The 25,806-nt window shown below is 44.3% G+C and overlaps 1 protein-coding gene across 1 annotated transcript in view; it reads left to right on the top strand.

Moving 5' to 3' along the window:
* The first annotated feature begins 796 nt into the window (after positions 1–796).
* The window catches only part of LOC140491907 (mast/stem cell growth factor receptor Kit-like), a 70,569-nt gene continuing 45,559 nt past the window's right edge, over positions 797–25,806 (top strand). Inside the window, exon 1 of the mRNA XM_072590360.1 lies at positions 797–922. Within this exon, the coding sequence (XP_072446461.1) occupies positions 799–922 (124 nt within the window). The 5' untranslated portion in view covers positions 797–798. The remainder of the gene's footprint in view (positions 923–25,806) is intronic.

Raw genomic sequence — 25,806 nt, 5'->3', positions numbered from 1 at the left:
GATGATCAATGATTTCAGAGAGAAATCGGTCGAGGACTCTCAGAGCTTCAGGGATCACCTGATTGTGTCTGCATGGACCCAGGGGTGGGAATGGCCTCCTTCTGTCCTGTACTGGCAGTATGACTCCAATCCTGACAAATCAGTCTCGTCTTAGAGAATTTAAAAGTTAGAGTTTCAACCTTATGAATTGATGAGCCCTAAAACCCACCTCCCCTGACCGTCAAACAGCCCTCTGTCCCTTTCCTACTCATCGCCCACTTGCAGTAGGAATTCACAATGTAACCGTTTCCTGATGTCAGAGTTGAATGCCCTGTTAAACCCATTGATTAATCTCTTCCTGCCTATGTTATACTGAATCAGGTTTATCCATAACTCCTGAACTACAGTGGTTATCCCCCTGAACTAGCTTCTGGTTATCTTCCCATATATTGTCTTAGGTGGCTGGGAATCACACCTGTGAGACAAGTTGGAAGATTTTGCAATGTTGAAGTGTTACACAGGCATTCTGCAGTGATTATAGTACAGTGGTAGTGTCCCTACCTCTGGGACAGAAGGCTCAGACCACAAATGTGTGTCATGACTCTCTGAACAAGTTGATTTATCTTTTTTTAAAAAAAACGTACGTTGCTATTATATCCTCATCGTTACATGGTGCCAGTGGCTATCTGTTCGCTGTCAATGGTTTAGCTGTCAGTGGTCAGGTTATTTTCGGATCATGTCTGAGAGACAGAGGATGTGTCAGAAATGTTCTCAGCAGACCATTAAAAGCAGAAGTCAGGTTGCAGTTTCTGCTGAGCCATGAAGAATCAGTTCAGTGATTTTCACAATGGGGGCAACATCCTGATCAGTTCTATCCCAATAACTGAGCTGACAATGTACCTATACTTGGCCCTCGCTGTCCTGCCTGTTGGCTGCATGGCAGGTAGGAATGTTACTGTTACATATTTTGTCTACCTTGTCTTTCCATTCACTCAAATCTTCCTGATGTGCTGTAAAATTGATGTGTTTCCATACGCGACTGTGTGACTGAGTGTGTGTGTGTGTGTGTATGTATTGTGTGTCTGTACGTTTATGTGTGCCTGTGTGTGTGTACACGTGTGTGTGACTCTGTGTGTGTGTGTGTGTGTATGCATGTGTGTGACAGTCTGTGTACATGGTTGTGTGTGTGTCTGTTGTGTGTCTGTATGTTAATGTGTGCCTGTGTGTATGTGTGTGTGTGTGTTTGCGCGCGTGTGTGTGTGTGTGTGTGTGCGTATGCATGTGTATATGGGTCTGTGTGCGTGGTTGTGTGTGTCTGTTGTGCGTCTGTAGGTTAATGTGTGTGTGTGTGTGTGCGCATGTGTGTGCGTGTGTGCGTGTGTGTGTGTGGTGTTGGTGCACTCTGGCTGAACTGGGAGCAGTAAAGGTTAAATGGAGAGGTTTAATTGAGGTGCTAAAAATTATGTTGGGAATTTGAAAGAATAAGGACTAAGTGTTTGCATTGGCAGAAACCAATAATCGGAGGATAGAAATTAAGTTAAGGCTGACATGAGGAAATTTTACACAAGGAGACCGTTTACACAGAACCTGGAGAATGCTGCCTGAAAGAGCAAGGGAAATAGATTCAGTAATAACTTTGAAAAAAGAACTGGATAAAAAATTGAAAATGTAAAAAATATACAAGGAGAAAGCGAAGGAGCAGTGGTCTTTCGAAGAACGGGTCCAAACTCTCAGAATTGTTACAGCTCAGAGGGAGACTGTTTGGTTCTTAGAAGAAATGTTACGTTTGTGCCATTCTCGTTCCTTTTCCTCATAATCCTGCACATTGTTTTTACTTAAATAATTACCCAACTCCTTTGAACGCCTCGATTGAGCCTGCCTTCACCACACTTGCTGACGTTACATTCCAGACTCTAACTACTCACTGTATGAAGAAAGCTTTCCCTTCCCTCATGTTGGCTTTTTATGCAAATTATCTTGCACCTGCACCCTCTCATTCTTAATCCTTTGGTGAGAGGGAAGAGGTTCTTCCCATCTAATCTGTCCACATCCCTCAAGATTTTGTAATTTACTATCTAACCTCCTCTTATCCTGTACCAAAATAAAGTCCAATATAGAATATAGAACATTCCAGTGCAGTACAGACCCTTTGGCCCTCGATGTTGCGCTGACCTGTGAAACCAATCCAAAGCCCATCTATCCTATACTATTCCATTTTCATCGATATGTTTATCCGATGACCATTTAAATGCCCTTAAAGTTGGCGAGTCTACTATTGTTGTTCCATGCCCACACTACTCTCTGAGTAAAGAAACTACCTCTGACATCTGTCCTATATTTATCACCCCCCACTTTAAAGCTGTGTCCCCTCATGCTAGCCATCACCATCTGAGGAAAAGGGCTCTCCCTGTCCACACTATCTAACCCTCTGATTATCCTATATGTCTCTGTTAAGTCATCCCTCAACCTTCTTCTCTCTAATGAAAACAGTCCCTCAGCCTTTCCTCGTAAAACCTGCCTTCCATTCCATGCAACATTCTAATAAATCTCCTCGGAATCCTTTCCAGCACTTCCACATCCTTCCCATAATGCAGTAACCAGAATTTTGTGCAGCTGCAGCATGACCTCATAGTTCCAAAACTCAATCCTTCTACTAATTAAAGCTAACACACCATATACTTTCTTAACAACTCTATCAACCTGGGTGGCAACTTTCAGGGATCTATGCACATGGACACCAAGATCTCTTTGCTCACCTACGCAACCAAGAATCTTACCATTAGCCCAGTACTCTGCATTCCTGTTACTCCTTCCAAAGTGAATCACCTCATGCTTTTCCACACTAAACTCCATTTGCCAACTCTCAGCCCAGCTCTGCAGCTTATCTATGTCCCTTTGTAACCTGCAACATCTTTCGGCACTATTCACAACTCTACCACCTTAGTGTCCTCTGCAAATTTACTAACACATCCTTCTATGCCCTCGTCAAAGTGACTTATAAAAATGACAAACAGCAGTGGACCCAAAACAGATCCTTGCGGTACCCCACTAGTAACTGAACTCCAGGATGAACATTTCCCATCAACCATCTCCAAGTTATCCAAATATCTCCAACCTATCTTCAGACCTCAAATTTCTCATCCCTGGAATCTTGTTTAGATGTCTCTTCAGCAGTCTCTCCAATGTGTTTCCATCTTTCCTTGTAGTGTGGTGTGCTGAGAACTGTGCACAATAATATAGCTGGGCTGTAATGAATGTCTCATACAAGGTCAGCGTACTCCCTTTGCTGAAAACAGCAAAGGATGGGGATCACAGAGGGTCTGACAGCGTCCATGAAGAGAGAGCAAACTAATTTTTCACATCTAGATGACTCTTCATCAGAAATTCAGCTCTGATGGCGTGTCATCTAGACTCAAAACATTAGCTTGCTCTCTCTCTCTCCATGGATACTCTCTGACCTGTTGTAATTTCCAACATTTTTTATTTTCAGGACAGATTCCAGCATCTGCAGTAATTTGCTCTTTTTGACTTTACTCTCTATACCCCTCTTAATAAAGTCTAGGATCCTGGATTTTTATTATCGCCATCTGTCCTGCCACCTTTAGATTAGATTAGATTACTTACAGGTGGAAACAGGCCCTTCGGCCCAACAAGTCCACACCGACCCGCACACACACAGACCCGTTCCTCTACATTTACCCCTGCACCTAAGACTACAGGCAATTTAGCATGGCCAATTCACCTAACCTGCACATATTTGGACTGTGGGAGGAACCCGGAGCACCCGGAGGAAACCCACCCGGACACGGGGAGAATGTGCAAACTCCACACAGAGAGTCGCCTGAGGCGGGAATTAAACCCGGGTCTCTGGCGCTGTGAGGCAGCAGTGCTAACCACTGTGCCCAATACATGTACACACAAGATCTCTCTGTCTCTGCACATTGTTTAATTTCTTTCCCTCTTCGTGTTCTTTCTTCTGAAATTTATTGTCTAACCTGTCTACATTGAACTTCATCTGCCATCTATTTGCTTACCTCAACTGTCAGCGTCCTGTTGTAGTTTTTCACTGTCCTCACAGTTTCTAATTCTTCTAGATATTTTCTCATCAATCTCATTAACTCATTATTATTACACACTTCTGGAGAAGGTGAGACTTGGGTCTCCTGGCTCAGAGGACAGACCCTAATAATTCTTCAATATTTTCTATAATTTGCATGCTTGGGCATGTTACCCTACACTCTAAGGTCTAGAATATTCATATAAAATGTATGTGTTCATGTGATGTGAGTTGGGCAAACATTTATTTCCCATCATGAGTTACCCTGGTGCTGAGCTAACTTCTTGAGCCATTGGAGTCCATTTGTTGTAGGTGCACACCCAAGGCTATTAGGGAGCATTGGAATCAGGAGTGATAGGCATCCGTCTATTCTATATCTTGTCATGGTTCTTCCTCCATCTGGAATTCTGCATCTAGACCAGATTAGGATGGCAGATCTCTTTCTCTAGGGGACACTAGTGAATCATATGGGTTTTTGCAACAATCAATGGGAATTTAATGATTACCATTATCAAAACTAACTTTCAATATCAGATTTGTTAAATGAGTTTTTGACAACATTAGTCTGAGTAAAGTCTAATAACATTATCACTATGCCACCATCTGTCCCTAACTTCAATTTTTCACGTATTTTTCTTAATACGTCTATATTTCACACATGTAAGGATAGGAAGAGGCTATTCAAAACCTCATTTCCATTCTGTCATTCAATGAAAGCAGAGCTGATCTGTGAGACAATTTCATACAACTGACTTTGTTCTGTATTGCTCAATACTTTTGATTAGCAAGGTTCTGTCAAACTCAGTTTTAAATGTCAGGCTCAATCCCAATGAATCCAGGGTCTAAACCCCAAATATATTCTTCATTTGGCAAATAGTCCAATAACACCCACAATACTCTGAGTGAGGTCTTAAAGCTTTACAGAGGGTTTTCTTGGCTCTTCACTTTCATATTCCATCGCCAGTTCACGTTTCTTTACAAACTTGCGGCTTTTCTTGCAGGTCTGTCAATTTGTTCCCAGTGTTACAAAGTACAGGGCCCTTCTGAATAATTACCGATCCCACACTCCAACAGATCCATGCACACACCTTCCAACAGACACCACAGAGGAGTGATCAGGAATAGAACATTACCTGTTCTGTTCCTCTCTCTAGTTCAGGATTACTCTGAGCACAGCCACCATATTTGTTCCTGAGGGACAACATTTTAAAAGTAATGAAATTTAGGAGGAGCTTTGATGCATTTGAGCAAGAGAAAATCAAGGGTACAGAAGCAAGGCCTGTGGATAGAGATAAGACACAGATCAGCTGCAGAGGTTTATAAATGCCATCCTCTTGCTCCTCCACTTAATGTGTTCCAAATTCTGAGGGCTTGTAACAGAACAAGTAAGGAAAAGGAAAAGCTTTTCCTGCTAGTTGATGGACTGGTTGAAACAGGTTTACAACAATATGTACACTCGCCGGGAGAACTGAGAATAGTTTGCTTGCTGTGATTAGAATACACAACGTGAAACATGAGGAGAAACCAGCCCTTCCTTCCAGCTACCAACTGGATTAATCTCTCCCATCGACTAACCAGGCCGTACCCTCTAACTATGTTCACCCATCACCACCTCATCATTCCACCTCTCTCCCCACCCAAAACCCTCCCCCCAAAGACTTTATCTGCAGCTCCCCTTACACCCATCCTCAGTGCTGAAGAAGGGTTACACCTGAAACTTCAATTCTCTACCTCCTGATGCTGCCTGGCCGGCTGGGTTCTTTCAGCCTCATGTTTGTCCACCTTGGATTCCAGCATCTGCAGTTTTTTTTTGTCTCTAGATTCAGCAGTAACCTCCAAAATGGAATTGGATTTTATAAAAATACTTATTTGGTTGTAGGACTTGAATGTCATTGGCAAGCCCAACATTTATTGCATGGCCTGAATTTACTTCGGCGGTGAGTCACGTTCTATAATTTCTGCAGTCCAATGCAGGGTTGTATACCCATGGCCACTGTTAGAAGGGGTTCCATTCCAAGATTTTAATCCAGCAGTGGTGAAGAAATGGCATATCGTCCCAAGTCAGCATGGAAAAGAACGTTTGAGCAGCAGTATTCCTTGTCTCTGCTGCTCTTTACCTTTCTTAGTGGTTGAGGACACAGTTTGGAATGTGCTGTTGAAGAAACCAGGAGAGTAACTTCAGGGCATTTTGTAGATGGTACGTCTTGCTGCCACTGGGCCAGAGGTGGAAGAAGTGGAGGTTTAAGGTGGAGAATGGGGTGCTAATCAAGCAACTGCTTTGTGCTGGATGGTATTGTGTTTCTTGAGTTTTGTTGGAGTCACATTTAATCAGCCAAATGGAGAATATCCCATCGCATTTCTGACATTTCCTCATTAAAAGATCTTTGAGACTAATGGGATGTGCTATCCACAGCCTCAGGCCTGCTCTTTTAGCTACAGCATTTCGATGGCTAGTTCCGTTCAGTGCCTGGTCAATGGTAACCCCCAGGATGTTGACAATGTGGGGTTCAGTGATGGTAATGCCATTGAATGTCAAGGGGCAATGATTACATTCTCTCTTGCTGGAGATAGTCATTGCCTGGCACTTGTGTGGTATGAATGCTACTTGCCACTTGTCAGCCCGAGCCTGAATGTTCTCCAAATCATTCCCTATGCAGGCACATGCTACATTATCTGAAGAGTTGTGACTAATATATTGAACATTGTGCAATCGTGAGCCAAAATTCTCATAATGGAGCTAATGATGGAGCACAGGCCAGTAATAAAGCAGCTGAAGATGGCTGGGACTAGCACACTATTAATTGGAAGATTTGCAGAAACAACTTTTGATTGAAAGGATTGCTTTCCAATAACCATAACCATCTATCGTTGTGACCCTAACCAGTAGATAACCTTCCCATTGACTTCAATTTTGCCCAGTTTTCTTGGTCAAATGTTTGGTCAAATCAATCATTGGATGTCATGGCAGTCACTCCCAGCTTACCTGCGAAGTTTGACTCTTGGACCAAGGCTATAAAGAGAAGCTGGTGCCTCTGACAGAATCCAAAGTGAACATCACTGAGCTATTACTAATCGCACGATAGTAATGATGATAAAATGTCCATTCCTATTGCTGATGATTGAGAGCAGACTGAATGGGTAGGAAATGGCCAAATGGAGTTATCCTCTTTTGGGTTACCAGGTTTCCATGGACAATTTTCCACATTGTCAGATAGTTGCCAATGTTGTAACTGAACTGGAACAGTTTGAATAAGGGTACAGTTGGTTCTGAAACACAAGTCTTCTTAATTGGGAATTTGCTGGGTTCTTTACTGTATCCTGCATACTCAGTGGGCACCTAAGACTCAGGGGCATCACTGTGGGTCTGGAAACACACATAGACTGGATTGGATATTCTTACAGATTGTAATGGACCAGATGGATTCTTGTGACAGTTGTTTGTTGTACAATTGGTGTACTGATAATAGCATTTTGTTGTACCAGTTGAATATCTCAATTGAAGGACTGTCCTTCTGACAGTGCAGCACTCCCTCAAAGGGTCTGTTTCCATGCTGTACGACTCAGTGACTCTGTGACACCAAAGTAGGTAATGCCATGGACAATGAAGAGGACTATCTCTGAGAGCAATGGGACTTGATCAGATGGGCCAAAGGGCCAAGGAGTGGCTGATGGAGTTTAATTTAGATAAATGTGAGGTGTTACATTTTGGTAGGGCAAACCAGGGCATGACTTATACAATAAATAGGAGGGACCTGGGGAGTGTTGCCGAACAAAGAAACCTAGGGGTGCTCATGCATTGGTCCTGAAAAGTGACATTGTAGGTAGACAGGTTGGTGAAGAAGGCTTTTGGCACATTTGTCTTCATTGATCAGAACTTTAAGGATAAAAGTTGGGACATTATGTTGTGGCTGTACAGGACATCGGTGAGGCCACTTCTAGAATATTGCATACAGTTCTGGTCACCCTTCTGTAGGAAGGATGTTGTTTAATTTGAAAGGGTTCAGAAAACATTTACAAATCTTGCCAGGACTAGAGAGTTTGAGCTATAGGTAAAAACAATGACTGCAGATGCTGGAAACCAGATTCTGGATTAGTGGTGCTGGAAGAGCACAGCAGTTCAGGCAGCATCCGAGAAGCAGTAAAATCGACATTTTGGGCAAAAGCCCTTCATCAGGAGCTATAGGGAGAGGCTGAATAAGCTGGGTGTTTTATCCTGGAGGGTCAGAGCCTGAGGGGAGTCCTTACAGAGGTTTATAAAATCATGAGGAGCATGGACAGGGTAAATAGACAAGGACTTTTTCCCCAGGATACGGGAGTCTAAAGCTAGAAGGCATTTGTTAATGTGAGAGGGGAAAGATTTAAAAAGGACTTGAGAAATAACCTTTTCGTGTAGAAATCAGAGTTTGATCCAATAAAAACTAACAATCAGTGAAATTTCACAAATCTTGGAGAGACCTACACAGAGGGTGGTATGTGTATGGAACGAGCTGTCAGAGGAAATGGTGGAGGTGAATACATTTACAGCATTTCAAAGGCACCTGGATGGGCCTATGAATAGGAAGGGTTTAGAGGGATATGATACAAATGCTGGCAAATGGGACTAGGTCAGATTGGGATATTTGGTTGACTTGGAAAAGTTAGACTGAAAGATCTGTTTCCATGCTGTATGACTCTATGGCCCTGGAAGTTAAAATCACCCATTACAACAATCTGTTGTTTTTACATCTTTCCATGATTTACTCCATATCTGTTCCTCTATCTCGTGCCAGCTATTAACAGCCCACAGTATAACCCCATCATAGTGACTGCACCTTTCTTATTCCTGGGTACAACCCACATGGTCTCACTGGATGAACCCCCCATAAAGTTCTCTCTCAGTGCAGCTATGACATTCTCCTTAATCAATAGTGCAATTCCCCAGCCCTTTTACGTTCTTCTGTAACTCTCCTGAAACATAAACCCTTGAACATTCAACTGCCAGTCCTACCCTTCTCTACCCACATTTCGGTAATGACTCCAACACCATAGTTCCATGTAGTAATCCAGGCTTTAAGCTCATCTGCCTCACCTGGTGTACTCCTTGCATTAAAGTAAGGGAGTTATTTGCCATTCTCGCTGTGTTCATTAACATGGCCCGGCCTGTTCTGTTCTTTAGACCTAACCTCTACCTTCTTCTCCATCATTCCACATACTGACCTATTGCTCTGCTTTCCATTCACCCATCCCTGCAAGGATATTGATGCCCCTCCAGTTCAGCTGCACCCTGTCCTTTGTGTACAGGTCCCTCCTGCCCTGGAGGAGATCCCAGTGACCCTCTTACAATGCAGCGATCCCTCCAACACAAAAATGCTTCTTCATCCTCATTATGCAAGCATGCAGATGTTTTGCATTCAGTCAATAGTTCCGTTCTGTGATATGGTGAACCAACATTCGATTTATGGCATTCATCCTTGACGGTTTTGATGGAGGGAAGAGAATAATTTGAAGAAAATTCTCTCTGAGTAATTCTTGGCTGAGCTCATGACAATATCGTTTGTTTGGTTGTCTCTCTCTCACTGAAACCTTCCTTCCTGTGTCACTGAGAGAAGGCATTCTGGAGTTTCATCAATTACAGCCATGAATTTTCTGAACCAGTGATTGCGAATAATTAACCTTTCAAAGGGAATGGATGAAGTGGATCATGGTTGGTCTGATGGATTGGTTGTTGAAAATTGGCACCAAGTGTGGATATAGCTTTATAAGGCAGTGGCTTAGTGTCGCTGGGTAAGGCAATGGCCTGGTGGTATTATCACCTAGACCATTAATCCAGTGACCCCTAGTAACAATCTGAGGTACTGGGTTCAAATCCTGTTGTGGTAGAACTTGTATTCAATTAACAATCTGGAATTAAGAGTATCGTGAGACTGATGTCAATTCTCAGGGGGAAAAACTCATCTGGTTCACTAATGTCATTTAGGGAAGGAAACTGCCATCTTTACGTGATTTGACCTATACATAACTCCAAAGCCACAGTAATGTGTTTGATTCTTAACTACCCCCTGGAGAGTTGGGGGTGGACATTAACTGCTGGTCTAGCCTGCGATATCTACATTCTCGTGAATAAGTTTAAAAAGAAAATTCTCCATACTTTTTGGGTGGGGGTGAGAATCTAATTTCTAATGGCTGGCATTTTTCTTGACCTTTCCAGTTCTGCATTTAATAGAAATACAAGTGAGAATTGGAGTTTGTTGTCAATATTCACCCAGGCGCAACTTTCATTTTCTGTTCTTTGAAATCAAAAGGAGAAATCAAACGAAGGATAATTTCACAATGTAGCAAACGTTTGCTTAAAACTTTAGTATATGATCTGAAGAGTGTCATAAGTATGCTCACTGTCATTGTGTCATATGGATGTGTAGGTAGAACTCAAAAGAGAGAGACCTAAATTGAGCTTCTTCATAATCGCTGTATATCATGACTCCCCACTTGGGACTGAGAGTAGAGCCCACTATTCCCAGAGCAAATGTGAAAATTTGATTGAAGCACCAAATTACTGTATTTTACCCAAATATCTAATTCAGGTTAGAAGAATATCCACACATAGATTCTTTCCATGAACAAATTATTGTAACCAATAACTTGCCTGTTAACCTTAACAGCATCCTGAACTAGGACTCCTAAGTCCCTTTGTGCTTCAGATTTCCAAAGCCTTTCCCCATTTAGAAAATAGTCTACACCTCTATTCTTCCAAACAAAGTGCATAACCTCACACTTTCCCACATTGTATTCCAGTTGCCACTTCTTTGCCCACTTTCCTAGTTATCCAAGTCCCTCTGTAGCTCTCCCCACCTTCTCAACTCTACCTGTCCCTCCACTAATCTTCAAATTTAACAATGTCCAGATCATTACTGTAAAACGTGAATAGTTGTGATCCCAACACTGACCCCTGTGGAACTCCACTTGTCACCGGCTGCCATCCTGGAAAAAGCCCTTTATCCTCACTCTCTGCCTTCTGCCGATCCTGTCTCCATGTCAGTACCTTGCCTCTTGGATTATCGTATTTGGCAGCCTCCTGTACAAACCTTGTCAAAGGCCTTTCGAAATCCATTGGCCATTGGCTCTCCCGACTCTGCACCTGGAATCATAAAATCAGAGCAACCCAATAATTGTAGTTACTGAGCTTCTGTATCCCTCTAGGTTGATTGATAGTGGATTAGTTAAAGATCAGTTGATTAGGAAGAGTCAACATGGATTTCTAAAAGGAAATATTTACCTAACTCACTGGGGCTTTTTAAAGAGGTAACAGTACGGCTCAATGAGAGTAAGGTTGTAGGTGTGTCATATGCAGCAACTTCCAAAAGACTTTTGATACACTGTCACCCAATAGATTTGTGAGGGAAGTGATACATCATGGATTAAAAGGGACAGTAGCAAGGTGGAATTGGCAAGGTAATAGTAAGGAGAGAATATACAATATAATATCGATACAGAAAGTAATGGTCAATGGATATTTTTTGGGCCGAGGAAGGCCAGTGGTGAAGTTCACTAATCTTGGGACCCTTGCTTTTCCTGATATAGATTAATGGCATCGGTCTTGGTATAAAAAGTCAGAAGTCACACGACACCAGGTTATAGTCCAACAGGTTTGCTTGAAATCACAAGCTTTCGGAGTGCTGCTTTCGGTGTTTCGGAGGTTGAGGGTTAGAATACTGAGAGGCATGAATAGAGTGGGTGTGGAGAATATATTGCGTCCAGCAGGAGAGATTAATTCACAGGTTCAGAGTAAAGGAACAGTCTTTAGCACTGAGATGAGGAGGAATTTCTTCAGCCAGAGTGGGGTGAATCTGTACGACTCAATGCTGCAGAAGGCTGTAGAGGCCAAGTCATTGAGTGTATTTAAGACAGAGATAGTTTTTTTGATTAGTAAGGGGGTCAAGGGTTACAGGGAGAAGGCAGGCGAATGGGTTTGACAAACATACAAGGCATGATTAAATTAGATTAGATTAGATTAGATTCCCTACAGTGTGGAAACAGGCCCTTCAGCCCAACCACTCCACACCAACCCTCTGAAGAGTAACCCACCCAGACCCATTTCCCTCTGACTAATGCACCTCACACTATGGGCAATTTAGCATGGCCAATTCACCTGACCTGCACACCTTTGGACTGTGGAAGGAAACCGGAGCACCCGGAGGAAACCCACGCAGACACAGGGAGAATATGCAAACTCCACACGGACAGTCGCCCGAGGCTGGAATCGAAGCTGGGACCCCGGTACCGTGAGGCAGCAGTGCTAACCACTGAGCCGCCGTGCCACCCTATGAAAAGAGGCCATCCAGCCCATCACATTTATGCTGACTCCTTTGAAGGGCAATTCTCATAGAATCCCTACAGTGTAGAAACAAGACATTAGGCCCAAGAAGTCCACATTGGCCTTCTGAAGAGTAACCCACCCCAGACACATTCCCCTACCCTATTACTCTACATCTATCCCTGACTAATACACCTAACCTACACATCCCTGAACACTATCGGCAATTTGGCATGGCAGTTCACCTCACCTGCACATCTTTGGATTGTGGGAGGAAACTGGAGGAAACCCAAGCAGACATGGGGAGAATGTGCAAACTCCACACAGTTGCCTGAGGCTAGAATCGAACCCAGGTCCTTGGTGCTTTGAGGCAGCATTGCTAACCACTGAGCCACCATGAATAGGCTAGGGCTGTTTTCCCTGGAGTGTTGGAGGCCATCTCAAAGTAGCAAGGTCAGCTTTCTTCGTGGGGCTGTGTTCCAGGCAATTAGAGGAAGTCACAATATTCCTATTTGTTCTCAGCAGTGTGTGTGCAGCCACAGAGCATCATTAGATGTGCTTGGATCTTGGGTTTCATAAAGATATTGAGTACAAAAACAGGGAAGTTGTTCTGAGGTTTAGTTAGGTCCATACTAGAATATGCCTATTAACTTTAGATGCCCATCATCGATGTGCAGTCACAGCAGTGTTTACCATCTGCAAGATGGACTGCAGTAACTCACCAATGCCCCTATGACAGCACTTTCCAAGCCCCAACCTCTTTGATTTAGATGGACAAAGGCAGCAGTTATATGGGAAGACCACTGCGTGAAAGTTCCTTTCCAAATCAATCACCATTTTAACTTGGAACTTTATCATTGATCCTTCACTGACACTGGCTCAGAATCCCGGAACTCCCTTCTCAACAACCATGTGAGTGTCCCTCAATCTCAAGGATTGAAGCAGTTCAAGAAAATGGTTCATCATCATTTTCTTGAGGGCAATTAGGAATGGGTAATAAGTGCTGACCGTGTCATTGATGCTCACATCCTGTGTCAAGAATAAAAAAAGCCTCCAAATTTCGAAGATTCAAAGACATCCTTGAGGGATGTTCCACAAACAAGTCCATGCATCAAATAAATTGAAAATCGCACATTTTTGTTTGATATTAATTAAATGCCAGCACACAGCACGCAGAACATTTCTGTGTTGGAATGTAATTGGGGAGTAAATGGCTCTCTCTCCCACCCATTCTCAGAGTTGATGATTGCTGCAATGTCAAATTGTTAGTTTAGTGGGCTAATACAAGCAGAAGGATTTAGGGGAAAAAAAAATTACACCGAACAATTTAACAGCACAAAATTAACTAAATGAACTATCTCAGCACCGACATCAAGTATGAACCTGGCGAAGTCAGTTTGGAGAATTGTTGAACTGAACTACATAGAAATTCACTCATCATCTCAATATGGAAACAGGAAATCAGACTAGTAGGTCTGGAATCAGTATTAACTCATACTTCCATTTCAGCAACTAACCAGTAACAGTTGAAGATCAACACATTTTTTCTGACACAGTATGTCCTGCCAAACATGCAGTGTCATGGGCTATGGGAGAAAAGTGCATTTCAAAGTGGCATAATCACAGCAAGAAGCCTCTGCCTCCAAAACAGGTCCTCACCTGGGCCACACAGATCCACGGGAAGAGGAGGCTCAGAGTCATCTGTAAAATTGAGGTGACACAGGATTTCTGGAGTGCAGATTTCTCTGTCAATGGCTATAAGACAAACATTTAAACTTGATCTGGAGTGGCCATCTCAAATCCTCTGACGCTGTGCATTGGCTGAGAGCAGATTTCCTCCAGCCCTCCATGGTCTGCTGACACAGCCTGGAGGGTGCCTCACTGAAAGTCTTAGGCTGCATGACCTCAGCACAGGAGATGGAAGATTTCACAGACCAGTCTACGTCCTTCAGAATCCACGTGACTCTTTGTGGAGCAGGAAGGCCTGTGTGACCTCAGAACCCCTGGCAGCAGCGAGAAATCAAACCTGATCCAGGGCACTTGGAAGCATCCACCATCAAAGATGACTGAGATGAGCAGCCACAGGAACTTGTCCCAGCCCTGTGCTGCCCTTCAGGGGAGCAGGGAGAACGTGCAGAGTATAGAACTACTCAACATGGCAACTTGTCAAAGCAGGAGACCTCACACTGCTCTTTGAAGAGTAACTGAGTGTGATAGAGGAGCAGAGATGTGTGATCACTAAAGGACCATAAAGATAGTTTAACCCAGTTCAGCAATAGGGCATGCCAGGGCCCAAGTTTATTCAATTTACAGTTAGCACCCCTGGAGAAGAGACATTGAGCCATAGAGTCATAGAGATGTACAGCACAGAAACAGACCCTTTGGTCCAACTCGTCCATGATATCCTAAGCTAACCTAGTCCCATTTGCCAACATTTGGCCCATTTCCCTCTAAACCCTTCCTATTCGTATACCCATCCAGATGCCTTTTAAATGTTGCAATTGTACCAGCCTCCAGACTTCTTCATGGCAACTCATTCCATACACACACACCACCCTCTGTGTAGGTCTCTCCCAGATCTGTTGTGAAATTTCACTGATTGTTAATTCTTATTGGCATGGTAACAATGATTCAGTACAACACAGAGCTTGAGGAGGAACCATCATTAGTCAGCAGAATAAAAATGACAAAAGCCTTGGAAGATCTACCAAGTATGGAATCCAGCTTGGGGTCCATGCAAACCTAGGAAGCTCAAAAACCATTGGACAATAGGAAGAGCATACCTTGAAGGTCCCAGGGTTGACCCCATCAAAGGGTTCAAGATAATTTCTGCAAAAGGCATGCCACAACCAAAAGGAAACAGAGATGGAGACTCTCTGCATCCTATTTCATGAGGACAACATTGAAGGAGTTATCCAGGGGACTGAGTCTCGGTAATCACAGGCTGCAGAGCGCCAAGGGTGGCTAAGACCCAAGAAAGCTCACAGAGAGCAGAATTACGCATCAATTCATCAGGGAACACACAACACATGGTGAATGATAGCAGCAACACCTGGCAATACCCAGCAATACCCAGCAATACTCAGTGACACCCAGTGACACCCAGCAACACCCAGCAACACCCAGCAACACCCAGTGACACCCAGCAACACCCAGTGACACCCAGCAACACAGCAACACCCGGCAATACCCAGCAACATCTGGCAACACCCAGCGACACTCAGCAACACCCAATGACACCCAGCAGCACCCAGTGACACCTAGCAACACCCAGCGACACCCAGCAGCACCCAGTGACACCAGCAACACTCAGCGACACCCAGTGACACCCAGTGACACCCAGTGACACCCAGCAACACCCAGTGACACCCAGTGACACCCAGTGACACCCAGCAACACCCAGCAACACCCAGTGACACCCAGCGACACCCAGCAACACCCAGCGACATCCAGCAACACAGCAACACCCAGTGACACCCAGCAGCACCCAGCGACACCCAGTGACACCCAGCAACACCCAGCAACACCCAGCGACACCCAGTGACACCCAGCGACACCCAGTGACACCCAGCGACACCCAGTGACACCCAGTGACACCCAGCAACACCCAGCGACATCCAGTGACACCCAGCAACACAGCAACACCCAGCAACACCCAGCGACACCCAGCAACACAGCAACACCCAGCAACACCCAGCGACACCCAGCGACACCCAGCAACACCCAGTGACACCCAGCAACACAGCAACACCCAGCGACACCCAGCGACACCCAGCAACACCCAGCGACACCCAGTAACACCCAGCGACACTCAGTAACACCCAGCAACACCCAGTGATACCCAGCAGCACCCAGTGACACGGGACACTTCACACATTAAGCCCAACATGGAAACAGCACAGTATGAACGATTGGAGCTGCTTCAGCTAGGTCCCCCGACCATCCCTCATCAGACACTGGCTGTTGTAGCTACTCCATATACACAAACCGCACTGGATGAAATCCGGTCAGATTCAGCCAAACAACAAACTGGGAACATGGCATATGGTTCATTCCATTAGGGTGAGCAGTGGAAGACAATCCATTATGGGACACTTCCCCTCGAGAAAAGAAGAACAGACAAGGTTCTTCATTACTCTGAAGAAAAAGACACACACACAACACCTGTCCTCCCATTTTCCAGGGGGACGGAGAACACGCCCAGCTATTGACACCACTCTGTAAGATACTCATTGGGGAGAAGACTGGGACACAGGTTAATCAATAAAAATGTAAAGAGTCCAAGGCAGAATGAATACTTGGGGAGAGGTGTTGTATAATGGAAGCTGATGACATCAGGTTATGTGATGAGCAATGTGTAGAAACCCTAATGGTAAGATGTTCCTACAGGGACATAGCTTTAAAATGAGGGGATATAGGACAGATGTTAGAGGTAGGTTCTTTACTCAGAGAGTAGTAGGGGCATGGAACACCCTGCCTACAATAGTAGTAGACTCTCCAACTTTAAGGGCATTCAGATGGGCATTGGATAAACATATGGATGATAATGGAATAGTGTAGGTTAGTTGGGCTTCAGATTGGTTTCACAGGTCGGCACAGTATCGGGGGCCGAAGGGCCTGTGCTGCACTGTAAGGTTCTATGTTCTATGGACCTCCCTCTGTTATGTATATATTATGAACAGTTCATTTTAAAATTCTTGCTACAAAGGCCTACTCCATCTCCTTTGCTGAGCATGTTCAAACCAGACCTCACGGGGAAAGCCAACATTTATTCCCATCCTTAGTTGCTACTTAAGAATATGGTGGTGAGCCATTTTCTTGAACCTCTGCGGTTCAGTGGTGAACATACATCCAGGAAGCTGTTAAGGAGGGAATTCCATAATTTTGACCCAGTGACAGTGAAGGAAAGGTGATATATTTCCAAGTCAGGATGGTGAGTGGATTGGAGGGGAACTTCCAGGTGGTGGTGCTCCCATGAAGCTGCTGCTCCCATGTTTCTCGGTTCACGGAGGTCACATGTTTGGGAGGTGTTTTCAAATGGGCCTGAGCAAGATACTGCAGTGCATCTTGGGAATGGTGACATGGCTGCCACTGTGTTCCAGTGATGACCTGAGTGGATACAAATCCAGCAACAAGGTGCCAATCAAGCAGGCTTCTTTTTGCTGATGGACAGTGCCTCTCAGCCTATACTACCTCCTCCAGCCCTATAATCCTCCAAAATTACCCTCCTCCAATTCTGGCATGGCCCTAAGCATTGGAATTCCTTCTCTGAATCTCTCTGCCTCTAGATCTCTCTCCTCCTCATTTAAACTTCTCCTTAAACTCTACTGTGGAAGCTTCATTGCAGCAAAACCTTGAGACACTGGTCCTAACTGCTCAATATATGGCTCGGAGTTAGTTTCTCTCTAACAACACACCTGTGAAGTTTCTGGGGAAGTTTTGTGATGTTAGTGATGATGTGCAAGTTGTTAGCTTTGAGATTCTTTTGAGTTCTACTCAGCTGCGTGGAAAGCTTACAGTCACACATCGTTCACATGGTCCAACAGAACCTGAATCATGCTGAAGAGAGTGAGAGAGATGTTTCTGAGGTTTTCATTCTGCATTTGTCATGGCAACCTCAAGAATGCTAGAATTCAAATGATCGCAAGCATGTATAGGAAAGAGAAAAGGATGCCGATTTGTTGACAAGTTGACTCTGATTGACCAGGGTATTGTCAGAGAGAAAGCAATAGGGAACTACAGGCTCCCTGAGTTCCTGGGTCATGTAGAAGAGGTGCAAGGTTTGAACATATTCCTTTTGTTTGCAGACCAGGGCTCGCTACTTATAAAATGTAGGTCACTTCCAGCAAGTGCAAACAAATCTTGTTATAAGTTCAACTGATTATCTTAAATAAGTTGTTAGTTAGTGACCCATGCACTCAGCATTGTTGGGCAAAGGCAGCAGAACCACATCAGTGAGTAATTTAGACAATAGACAATAGACAATAGACAATAGGTGCAGGAGTAGGCCATTCAGCCCTTCGAGCCTGCACCGCCATTCAATATGATCATGGCTGATCATTCCTAATCTGTATCCTCTTCCTGTCTTATCTCCATAACCCTTGATTCCACTATCTTTGAGAGCTCTATCCAACTCTTTCTTAAATGAATCCAGAGAGTGGACCTCCGCTGCCCTCTGGGGCAGAGCATTCCACACAGCCACCACACTCTGGGTGAAGAAGTTTCTCCTCATCTCTGTCCTAAATGGTCTACCCTGTTGTTTCAGGTTTTCCAAACTGGATACAGCTTATTGCAAATAACCAAAAGGAACATGCTGTTTGTTTTGACCATCCAATCATTGGGTCATAGGGCCAATGTAGCTGGCATTGCACTGGTGTAGAAATTCATACATGACGTTGTTCACACTGTGTTAGAGATGGAATGAAGATCTGGTCCCATCTACTGATGCCAGTCTAACTCAGGGTGATCAATGCCAAGTGTTAGTGGCTATGGGATAATGGTGACATCGTGGTAATATCACTGAACTAATGACCAAGTCACATGCTCTGGGGTTTTGGATTCACATCTCACCATGGCTGCTATTGGAAGTTAAATACACAGAGTAAAACTGGAAACTAAGTCTTGCCTCAGTAATGGTGTCACAAAACTACTATTGATTGTCATTAAAACCCATTTGGGTATCTCCAATCTGTTAGTGAAATAAGAATAAGCTGTTTGGCCCCTTGAGCCTTCCCCACCTTTCAGTAAGATCATGGCTGGTCCAACACTCCTCATGTCCACTTTCCTGTCCTTTCCGAATAACCCTCGGTTCCCCAACTGATCAAGAATTTATCTCAGCCTTAAATATATACAAGGATTCTTACTCCAGACGTTTCTGTGGCATGAATTTTCACAGACTCACAAACCCTCAGAGAAAAGAAATTCTTCTTTATCTCAGTCTTTTTAAAATTCATTTGTGGGCTTTGGGATCACTGGCCAGCCAGCATTGATAGCCCATCCCTAGTTGCCCTTGAGAAGGTGGTAGTGAGCTGCCTTCTTGAACTGCTACAGTCCACTTGCCATGGGTTGACCCACAATACCAGTAGGGAGGGAATTCCAGGACTTTGACCCAACAACTGTGAAGGAACGGCGGTATATTTCCAAGTCAGGATGGTGAGTGGCGTGGAGGGAAACTTGCAGGTGGTGGTGTTCCCAAGTACCTGCTGCCCTTGTCCTTCTAGGAGGAAGTGGCTGTCGGTTTGGAAGGTGCTGCCTAAGGATCTTTGGTGAATTTCTGCAGTGTATCTTGTAGATAGTACATGCTGCTGCTAATCAGCGTCAGTGGTGGAGGAATTGAATGTTTGTAGATGTGGTGCCAATCAAGCGGGATGCTTTGTCCTGGATGGTGTCAAGCTTCTTGAGTGTTGTTACAGCTGCTCCCATCCAGGCAAGTTGCGAAAGTCCATCACACTCCTGACTTGTGCCTTGTAGATAGTGGATAGACTTTGGGGTGTCAGGAGGAGAGTTATGTGCCGCAGTATCCCTTATCTCTGACCTGCTCTTGTATCCTCTGTGTTCATGTGGTGAATCCAGTTGAGTTTCTGGTCAATGGTAACCCCAAGGAAGTTGACAGTGGGGGATTCAGTGATGGTAATACAATTGAATATCAAAGAGCGGTGGTTAGAGTGTCTCTTATTGGTGACGGTCATTGTCTGGCATTTGTGTGGTGCGAATATTATTTGCTTCTTGTCAGCCCAGGCCCTTGGATATTGTCCAGATCTTGTTGCGTTTGAGCACGGACTGCTTCAGTATCTGAGGAATTGCGAATGGTACTGAACATTGTGCAATCATCGGTGAACATCCCCACTTCTGACCTAATGACAGAGGGAAGGTCATTGATGAAGCAGCTGAAGATTGTTCGGCCTAGGACACAACCCTGAGGGACTCCTGCAGAGATGTCCTGGGGCTGAGATGACTGACCCTCCACAATCATCTTCCATTGTGCCAGGTATGACTCTGACCAGCGGAGTGTTTGCCCCCTGATACCCATCGATTCCAGTTTTGCCAAGGCTCCTTGATGCCATACTCGGTCAAACATGGCCTTGATGTCAAGGGCTGTCACTCTCCCCTTCCCTCTGGAATTCAGCTCTTTTGTCCATGTTTGAACCAATGCCGTAATGAGGTCAGGAGCTGCGTGACCCTGGGGGAACCCAAACTGGGCGTCACTGAGCAGATTGTTGCTGAGCAGGTGCTGCTTGATAGCCCTTCCATCATGTTACTGATGATGGAGAGTAGACCGATTGGTGGTAATAGGGTTGGATTTGCCCTGCCTTTTATGTACAGGACATAGCTGAGCAATTTTCCACATTGTCGGGTAGATGTCAGTGCTGTAACTGTAATGGAAGAGCTTGGCTCGGGGAGCAGCAAGTTCTGGAGCACACATCTTCAGTGCTATTGCCAGAATGTTATCAGGGCCCATTGCCTTTGCAGTAACCAACACCTCCAGCTGTTTCTTGATATCACGTGGAGTGAGTCGAATTAGCTGGAGATTGGTAACTGTGATACTGGGGACCACTGGAGAGCCCGATCATCCACTCCACACTTCTGATTGAAGATTGTTGCAAATGTGTCAGCCCTATTTTTGCACTGATGTGCTGGGCTCTTCCATCATTGAGGTTGGGGATATTTGTGGAGTCTCCTCCTCCAGTGAGTTGGTTAATTGTCTCCCACCATTCACAGCTGGATGTGGAAGGAGTGCAGAGCTAAGATTTGATCCATTGGTTGCGGGATCACTTAGCTCTGTCTATCACTTGCTGTTTATGCCGTTTGGCACACAGGTAGTCCTGTTTGGTAGCTTCACCAGGTTGACACCTCAATTTCAGGTATGCCTGATGCTGCTCCTGGCATGCCCTCCTGCATTCTCCATTGACCCAGGGTTGATCCCCTGGCTTTGATGGTAATGGTTGAGTGGGGGATATACCGGGCCATGAGGTTACAGATTGTGCTGGAGTACAGTTCTGCTGCTGTTGATGGCCCACAGCGCCTCATGGATGTCCAGTCTTGAGCTGCCAAATTGGTTCGAAGTCTGTCCCATTTAGCACGGTGATAGTGCCACACAACACGATGGAGGGTATTCTCAATGTGAGGGCGGGAGTTTGTCTCCAGAAGGACAGTGTGGTGGTCACTTTCACCGATACTGTCCTGGACAGAGGCTTCTGCAGCCGGCTGGTTAGTAAGGATGAGGTCAGGTGTGTTTTCTCCTCTTGTTGGTTCCTTCACCACCTGCTGCAGACCCAGTCTCGCAGTTATATCCTTTAGCACCCGACCAGCTTGATCAGTAATGCTGCTACTCAGCCACTCTTGGTGGTGGACATTGAAATCCCTCACTCAGAGGACATTTTGCACCCTTGCCACCCTCAATGCTTCCTCAAGTGTTGTTCAACATGGGGGAGTACTGATCCATCAGCTGAAGGAGGACAGTATGTGGTAACCAGTAAGAGGTTTCCTTGCCCATGTTTAACCTGAAGCCATGAGACTTCATGGGGTCTGGAGTCAATGTCAAGGAACTCCCAGGGCAACTCCCTCCCGATTGTATCCCACTGTGACGCCACTTCTGCTGGGTCTGTCCTGCCGGTGGGACAAGACATATCCAGGAATGGTAATGGTGGTGTCTGGGATGTTACCTGTAAGGTGATTCCGTAAGAATGACTATGTTAGGCCCTTCCTTGTCTCGTCTGTAAGACAGCTCTCCCAACTTTGACACCAGCCCCCAGATGTTGGTAAGGAGGACTTTGCCCAGTCAACAGGGCTGTTTGTGTTTTTGCCATTGTCTTTTACTGTTCCAAGGTTGGTGCCAGGTGGTCTGTCTGGTTTCATTCCTTTGTTGTAACTTTCTAGTGATTGATACAACTGAGTGGCTTGCTTGGCCATTTCAGAGGGCAGTTGAGAGTCAACCACATTGCTGTGGGCATGGAGTCACATATAGGCCAGACCAGATAAGGATGGCAGATTTCCCTCCCTAAACGACATTAGTGGTTTCATGGTCATTAGTTGACTCTTCAATCCAGATTTTAAAAAAAAAATTGCATACAAATTCCATTTGCCATGGCAAGTTTTGAACCCAAGCCCCCAGAACATTCTTCTGGATTAATAGCTCAGTAACAATACCACTAGGCCATCGCCTCCGCTAACCTACTCTTTTTAATTCTGAGGTTGTACCCTCTGGTCCTGGACACTCCCATGAGGGTAAACGGTCTCTCAGCATTGACCCTGTCAAGCCCCTTAAGAATCATTTTTATTTTAGTGATATCACCTCACATTCTTCTACAGTCCAGTGAGTAGAATTCCAACCTGTTTAGCAGTACTCACCTGGTCTGGTCAGCACCTGACTCCCTACCTATGGTCATTAGGTTAGGTCCGTACCTATTTTTGTGGATGCATGCTTTCTGTCACCACAAAAACTTCTGTTAATATAAAATTTCAAAGTATCCACAGTTCACAAGCAGTCCATTCATCCCAACAGGTTTATGCCAGTCTTTATGTTATAAATAAAGTCCCCCAGCTCTGTCTTATCCTTTATCCATTAGCTGCTAATGGAAAGAATCTGCAATGAAGAGTTTAGTGATGACTATGAAACCATTGTCAATTGTTGGAAAAAAACATCCAGTTCACTAATGTCCATTAGAGAAGGAAACTGCCATCTTTATCTAGTCTAGTCTATATATGACTGCAGATCCACAACAATGTGGGTGACTCTTAACTTCTCTGAGGGCAGTTAGGGATCGGCAATAAACGTTGCTCTAGCCAGAGACACCCACATCCCATGAGTGAATTTTAAAAAAGACGCTACCCTATTAAACACTATCAGACCATTCAGTGGCCGTCAGCCTTCTGTTTATTTCAGAATAAAGAACTTTCGCCTGTCCAGTCTTTGCTAATGGCTGTATCCTCTCAGGTCTGATATAATTCCCTTCAATATTTTTAAACGTTCTCTAGCACCTTAGCATAACTCTTGACGATACAGAGGCAAGAACTGTTCGCAGTACTTCATGGATGAACTAACCATGACGGCTTAAAAAAAATGTCAATATCTCAATTCTATCCCTCTTGGAAATGCATCCCAATCATTCTTAACATGCATTATTCCTTTTCACGATTTGTATATCTGTCCCCTCAGATCTCTCTGGTACACTCACCCATTTGGACATTTATTTTTCAAGGAGTAATTGGATTCTGTAGTTTTCTTTCCAAACTATGACTTTTCAGACTTACTTATATTCAATGCCACTGGCCATTTACATATCCATTCTTGAATGATTTCCCCCAATTAATCATTCATCAAGTTTCTTAAAAATGTTATGTCAGACATTATCATGAGCTTTGATTGGATAGGGATGAGAAAAGGGCAGGGCCCACTAATGCTAAGGGAGTTTGTTTCTTGAAATCGTATTTACGATTTCATCTAAGTCGGTCAGGCCATGTGTTCATTTGGATTCTAATAAAGTCACAAACAGGTAATTTGACATTATTGTAGGAATCTCCCAAAGACTCCATTTCCTCTCAGTTAAATCTCCCTAATGTGTAGGAGCTATCTTCCTGAATTATTTAGGTACTGGGCAAGGGTAGTGACTCTCGATGCTGAGCTACGTTCATCTTCTTCCCCAAAGCTACCAAACCACTTCCAGGTTCCTATCAGATTCTGCGTATGTTGCAAATGCAAAAAAACCCAAAGGTTGCACTCCCCAGAAGTGGCCTCTTGTCTTTAGATACCTCAGAGTCCCTGTCAAGGGCAGATGTACTGATGAAGCAAGACCCTGGCTGTGGGTCCAGGAATACTTACGTAATCTGGAAGTTGGAGTACAGAAGCAGAAGTGGGATTCAGAAATGAGAATTGAAATTGCAAGTTTTTTTAGATGTGCCTTTCTGGTTCAAGTTTGTCACAACATTAGCTTTTCCTTGACTTTTCTTTTGGATTGCAGCTCTTGGCACATTGTTGTATATTGCCAGCTTATTTGGATGCAATGACTTTCAGTTCCCCTTCTGACTTAACTTGATACAGAATGGCATTGGCTATGTGTCATGCCTGTGCGTTTGTGTGCGTATGTGTGCGTGCAATTGTCTGTATTTGATTTGGTCAGTGTTGAAATGGAATGAGTTCACTCTCGAGTGTACCCTGCTGAAGGCATCTGCTGTGGTTTTACTTAGTGAGGATATCACCCTGATCTATGTTCCCTGGATTCCGTTACAATGAGTAACAATGGCACAGTTGCTTTCAGTATTGTGACAGGCTCAAAGGCCAAAGTTGCCTCCTTTTGAATGCTGATCTCACCAACAACACTGACATCCCAGAAATAAATAATTAAACAATTTAGCTATATACAAACCATGTCACGTAGACTCTGAGAGGACCTGTCAATGTCAATCTCCACTTCACAAGGTCCTAACGCATTCTTATGGTATCATCAGAGGTGGAGATGCATTATTTAAAACTGGGATCTGGAAGGAAGAATTTATTAAGGCCACAGGCATATAAGGCTTTCTTTGGGGAAGTCATGGAGACAGGCACGCATCATGTACTAGGCAGCGAAAAGCAGGAAATCACCCATTTTGCCGGCAAGCTGATAGGAAAGTTTTGTTTGAATTCACTTTTAAACCTTTTCTCATATTCTGAACTCACAGTGGTTTATACAAATGTAGCCTATGTTTGGGATCACTGTTACAAGGTTAATCAGTGAAGGAATCGAACATAGGGATAAAGCAGGAAAGTGGAGTTGAGGACTATCAGGTGTGCCATGATCTCAGTGAATGATGGGCTGAATGGCCTACGTCTTATGATCATGTGCTTATGGGTTGTTTAATGTCGTTGCAGATTTAGAATGCGAACCAATCCGAGAAATTTTAGTCTTCCAAAGTAAATCATTGTTAATTTGTTTCCAGTTTGCATAACCTACACACATTAACAAGTCAGCAATTGATTCACTTAAATGTCAGAGACACAGTATCATCACCACCTACAATGAAGGAAGTGGCCATTCAACCCATTGTGCTTCTGCTGGGTCTTGGAAACAGCAATTGCACTTCGTCCCCACCATGCCTTTTGACCAAGATTACCTGTAAATTCTAAATTTTCAGGTCCAACTCCATTTTGAAATTATTTATAGAATCATCATCTGCCACCCTTTCAGGGAAAGTGTTCCAGATGCCCTGAGAGAAAGCAAATCCCCCAACATCATCCTTCTAGATCTTTTGATTTTGAGTGGATGACTTTGGGGTTTGGATTATATGCTAAGTGTATAGTTAATGTCCTGGGTGATCCTGCCTGTCATAGAATCATAGAATCCCTCCAATGTGGAAGCAGGCCATGTGACCCATTGAATCCACAGTAACTCTCCAAACAGCATCCCATCCAGACCCATCCCCCTACCCTAAGCCCATATTCCTGCATTTCCTCTGGCTAACCCCCCTAAATTACACATCTCTGGACACTTTGGGCAATTTTGCA

This window comes from Chiloscyllium punctatum, chromosome 20 (assembly GCF_047496795.1).
Source record: "Chiloscyllium punctatum isolate Juve2018m chromosome 20, sChiPun1.3, whole genome shotgun sequence".
Classification (NCBI taxonomy): Eukaryota; Metazoa; Chordata; class Chondrichthyes; order Orectolobiformes; family Hemiscylliidae; genus Chiloscyllium; species Chiloscyllium punctatum.
The sequence above is the reverse complement of the archived record's forward strand: the minus strand, read 5'-3'. Positions and strand labels throughout refer to the sequence as shown.